Source organism: Zingiber officinale, chromosome 10A, assembly GCF_018446385.1.
Source record: "Zingiber officinale cultivar Zhangliang chromosome 10A, Zo_v1.1, whole genome shotgun sequence".
Classification (NCBI taxonomy): Eukaryota; Viridiplantae; Streptophyta; class Magnoliopsida; order Zingiberales; family Zingiberaceae; genus Zingiber; species Zingiber officinale.
This window is the reverse complement of record NC_056004.1, coordinates 49,338,160-49,343,760: the sequence shown is the minus strand read 5'-3', so window position 1 is coordinate 49,343,760 and position 5,601 is coordinate 49,338,160. Positions and strand designations below refer to the sequence as shown.

The window sequence follows — 5,601 nt, the reverse complement described above, 5'->3', positions numbered from 1 at the left end:
TTGTTCCATCAGTCGCTTTTGCCCAAAATCAGCTGATGAACCAAATGACCTCCGATTGACATGAAGTTAAATTTTATGTGTTCGACTAGTTCTCCTGATTATATCTATGGCCTCAAACATCAATTTAATCCAATATATTTAGAGCAATAATTTATTGAACTTAAAAATATTTTAAAAATTCAATTCGTGTTCAAAATCGACTAATGGACCAAATGATCTTGGATTGACATGAAACAAGTTCTTATATGTTTGTCTAGTCTCTTGATTATATCTATGCCACAAACTTCAATTTGACCTAATATATTGAGAGCAATAATTTTTTGAACACGAATATGTTTAAGAAATTTAATTCATGTTCAAAAAATCATTCCTCTTAATATATTAGATTAAATTGATGTTTGAGGGCGTGAATATAATCAGGAGAGGTAGACGAAAATATAAAAACTTATTTCATGTCAATCCGATGTTGTTTGATCCATCAGTCGATTTTGGGAAAAAACGGCTGATCTACCAAATGTCAAATTGACATTTAAAGACATGAGTATAATCAAGAGAGAGACGAACACATAGAAACTAGTTTTATATAAATCCAAGTTCGTTTGGTCTATCAACCAATTTGATCTAAAATTGATTTTGATTTAAAAAAAATAGAAAAAAATAAATCAGTTCGATTGATTTAAAAAAATTAGTCGACTAATTTGATTAAAAATCGAACGTTTCGATATAGAATTAAATCAATTTGACTGTTCTAAAATATACCAGTTGACTGATTTGAATATGTTTAAAAAATTTAATTCGTATTCAAAAAATCATTGCTCTTAATATATTAGATTAAATTGAATATAATCAGGAGAGGTAGACGAATATATAAAACCTTATTTCATGTCAATCCGAGGTCGTTTGATCTATTTAAAAAATTAGACGACTAATTTGATTAAAAATCGAACGTTTCGTTATAGAATTAAATCAATTTGATTGTTCTAAAATACCAGTCGACTGATTTGAATATGTTTAAAAAATTTAATTCGTATTCAAAAAATCATTCCTCTTAATATATTATATTAAATTGATGTTTGAGGGCATGAATATAATCAGGAGAGGTAGACGAAAATATAAAAACTTATTTCATGTCAATCCGAGGTTGTTTGATCCATCAGTCGATTTTGAAAAAAAAAATGGATGATCTACCAAATGTCAAATTGATATTTGAGGATATGAATATAATCAAGAGAGAGACGAACATATAAAAACTAGTTTCATATAAATCAAGTTCGTTTGGTCTATCAACCAATCTGATCTAAAATTAATTTTGATTTTAAAAAAATAAATAAATAAATAAATCAGTTCGACTGATTTAAAAAAATTAGTCAACTAATTTGATTAAAAATCGAACGTTTCGATATAGAATTAAATCAATTTGACTGTTCTAAAATATAAGTCGACTGATTTGAATATGTTTAAAAAAATTAATTCATATTCAAAAAATCATTGCTCTTAATATATTAGATTAAATTGTTGTTTGAGAACATGAATATAATCAGGAGAGGTAGACGAATATATAAAACCTTATTTCATGTCAATCCGAGATCGTTTGATCTATCAACCTATTTTGAGAAAAAATGGTTGCTCTACCAAATGTTAAATTAAAAAAATGGCTGATCTATCAAATGTTAAATTAACATTTGAGGACATGAATATAATCAAGAGAGAGACGAACACATAGAAACTAATTTCATATAAATCCAAGTTCGTTTGATCTATCAATTAATTTGATCTAAAATTGTTTTTACTTTAAAAAAATAAAAAAAATAAATCAGTTCGACTGATTTAAAAAAATTAGTCGACTAATTTGGTTAAAAATCGAACGTTTCGCTATAGAATTAAATCAATTTGACTGTTCTAAAATACCAGTCCTAAACTTTAAATCCTAAACCTAAAGTTAAAAATGAATAGATTTTATCATTTTAAAACTTCTCAATACGAAATGAGTATTTTATTAATTTAAATACATCATTCAATAAAAGGCTGTTTATTCTACGTAACTTCATGGTAGATTTCATTTTAACCGTGTCAATTTCATTTTACAATATTGTTTTATGTAAAATATACCCTAAAAAACGTTTATTTGTGTTGACTGTACCAATGACTACGATATCGACGAGACGCACTAGAAGGATGATAACCCACAAATTTTCTATTAAATTACGTAACAGTGGAATGAACAATTATTGCTGAGTTACGCAAATAAAAGGTAAATATGCCACAACTTTATTTACGTACAATATTTAATAAATTCAGCCAATTAAATTTATAAAACTAGTTAGTGTAACTTGTGATGCTACATGACGTGCCATGCTGACGAGAAAAATAAAAATATATTATTTAGTTTACTAAGTTGTACATTATAAATTCTAAAAATTAGAATCAAGTATACGATTTTTAAAAAAATTAGTATTCTACCATTCATATGAATTAGAAATAGAATATTTGTCTTCAATATAAGCACGTAAATAAAAAATTAACAAAATAAAAAAATCCATTTAAGTCAGGGATATTTTAAGTATCCAGGCAAGATGTTAAGAATAGAAAATTAAATATAATATATATTTTTTCAATATAAGCACATAAATAAATCATTAACAAAAAAAAGATTCATTAAAGTCACGATATTTTAAGTATTTACCTTTTTATTTCATTTTCTCTCTTTTATTAAGAAGATAATTGGTTTCCAAAGTTGACATCCTTTGTTTGAGTTGCATCAAAGAAAATAAAAAGTGAAAAAGGAGACAAACAATTACCTTCTGTATAAAAATAAAATAAAATCTTATTTTTACAAGAAGTTAAAGATTTTGTTTAAGTACTAAACAGAAGAATAATAATTACTTAAAGAATCTTAAACGATTGCATTGAAGTTATAACTATTTATTTGTTGCTTGGTAACAAAGTGACATCCCCTTTTATTTATCAAGAAGCACAATTCTGGAAGAAACTACTCACCTTCAAATTCTTAGAGAAGAGAGGTCGGGCAGGGGAGACGTCTGAGCGAGGAAAGGGTGGCGGAGGAGCTGCTCTGCTGTGGGTCGCTTCACAGGTTCCCTCTGTAAGCACGAATTGACGAAGTTACGGAACTCCGGCGATGCTATAGATGGTGCCTCCGGCAGCGCAGCGTAGCAAATTGCCATCATTAAACTGGCCCAGTCGCCCTGCCTCCCTAGGCGTTCCCCAAAGGGAAACCGACCTAGAGAGAACTCGAGAATGCTCACCCCGAAGCTCCAGATGTCACCGGCGCGGCCGTCGTAGGCGCCCTCGTTCAGGTCGGTGTTGATCCGCTCGGGGCTCATGTAGGCGATCGTCCCCACGGCAGAGTTGCAGGGATCCATCGTCTGCGCCAGGATTCGGCCCACCCCGAAGTCGGCGATCTTGACCTCCCCGCGGGAGTTGACGAGAAGGTTCGACGGCTTGATGTCACGGTGCACGATCCGGCGGCGGTGGAGGTATGCTAGCCCCGAAAGAACCTGCCGCGCGATGCCAGCTAGCTGGGCCTCGGAGGAGAAGACGCGGCCTTCGAGGGAGCCACCGTCCATATATTCGAGAAGAATCTGGATCTCGCCGCCGCGGTCATAGAAGCCGTGGCAGCGCACCACGGAGGGGCTGTCGGCGTCACGGAGGATCTCGATCTCTCGGCGCATCTGGCGGCGGACATCGTCGTCGTGGTGTCCGTGGATGATCTTCAGGGCGTAGAGGCGTCCGGTGTTGCGGTGGCGGGTGAGCCAGACGGTACCGCCTGCGCCGCTGCCGACGCGGCGGATGCGATCTAAGTCAGAGAGGGCAGGGACGGGCGAGGAGGCGGAGGGTGGGGGGAGGGGGAGCGGGACGGCAAGAGAGGAGGGCTCGCGCTGAGGAAGGGGGAGGGTGAGGTTCTGCCGGCGGCGAGAGGTGCGCGTCGACGGGCCGCCTTGACTCGGTTGAGTGGAGTAGGCGGATCCCGATCCGGGTCGCATGGCTTTGATGCGTTAAGTCTGGAGGCCAATTTTGGGGGAGATGACAAGGGTTCAGCATTATATAATGATATCCAACTTTTATAGAAAAAATTGGGAAATTAAAAGTGATGGCAGTGGCGAGGGGCAAGGGCCGATTGTTATTTTACACTTGTTGTTTTTTTTCAAAGTTTTATAATCAATATGCAATTATCCTAAAAATTATTAATAGCAAATTTGATTTTTTTCCCTAGTCCCTAGGACAGAAAAAAATTTTATTATGTAATTTTTTTTTACTTTAATCTCTATTTTAACTTATTAATACACACTGATTTATTTAATTATCTTAGTTTTTTTAAGTACATAAATTTTAAAATCATATTTAATTTCTCATAAAAATAATATATTTAAATTAGAATCTAATATATATTTTATTAAATTGAGCACTATTTATTATTATTATTTTTTTACCAATCAATGACTTTTGGAGAAATTATATTTCAATTTAAATTTTTTGTATCTATAAATAAGATTTTATTCTATAAAAATAATAATATAATTTCTCTTAAATTCAACATTATTTAATTAGAATAGAGTATATCAATTGATTAGTTAGATGGGAAAAAAATATTTAATTTGATAGAAAATATATTAGATTTTTGTTTAAATATGTCAAATTTAAAAAGAATTATATTTCCGTTTTGACTTTTTGTACCTAAAAAAAATGAGGACAATTAGATAAATTGATGTAAATTAGAAAGTTGAAATAAAGAAACGTTTATATATAGGGAGTAAGAATAATTTTTTCCAGATACTAACTGAGATGAAAGTTGAATTTACCTATAGAGAATTTAGGACATTTTACCCTTAATATATTACTAAAAGGTTCTTAGGGAGAACTTAATAAGTGGCAAAAAAAAAAAAACATGTAAAGAAAGTGCATAATTTACTTAGTCATTTTTTATTTCTTTATTTATTTTAATGATAGATGGTGTCTTTGATTTAGGTCTTCAATTCGTGTTTGTTTGGAAGTAGAAGACAAAACACAGCTAGGATTGAATTCTCTTTTCTGGGCTAAATATCATATAAAAAACTATATAGAGATGTATTTGGTCGAAAAATATTAAAATTTTTAATATATTGTATCTATCATATCAATATATATTGAATATATTAATATTAGTGGTATACCAAAATTTTTAGATAAATTATTGATTAATATTTTCCTTATACCAAAATTTTTGATTCCACATGTAATATCTTATAAAAAATTCATTATAGGATATACCACCTCTGAAGATCCACAAGGGTTTTTTAAAACTTTATCTAAAAGAACTCGGATTGATGGAATAAATGGACTTAACAGACAATCAAAATGGGACACAGTAAAACCACACAAACTCTTGAGGCATCTCAAAAATAATAAAACACATGTGATGCCATGCCATGGATAGAACATTAGGAATCTAAATAGGACACTCGTTATCTGCCTTCTCAATCATTTTGGAGGTACTAGACAAAATAAAATTTAGATATTTAATACTTTTTCTTTAAAAAATAATATTAATTTAAAACAATGAATTTTATATAAAATCTAATTATCTAACTTTTTGAGATGCAAACA

At 32.0% G+C, this 5,601-nt stretch overlaps 1 protein-coding gene across 1 annotated transcript; it reads right to left on the bottom strand.

Moving 5' to 3' along the window:
* Positions 1-2,770: 2,770 nt before the first annotated feature.
* On the bottom strand, positions 2,771-4,062 carry LOC122027197 (mitogen-activated protein kinase kinase 5-like). The gene has a single exon (XM_042586110.1). It carries the CDS (start codon positions 3,999-4,001, stop codon positions 3,000-3,002), a length of 1,002 nt encoding a protein of 333 aa, XP_042442044.1. The 5' UTR covers positions 4,002-4,062; the 3' UTR covers positions 2,771-2,999.
* Between the last annotated feature and the right edge of the window lie 1,539 nt (positions 4,063-5,601).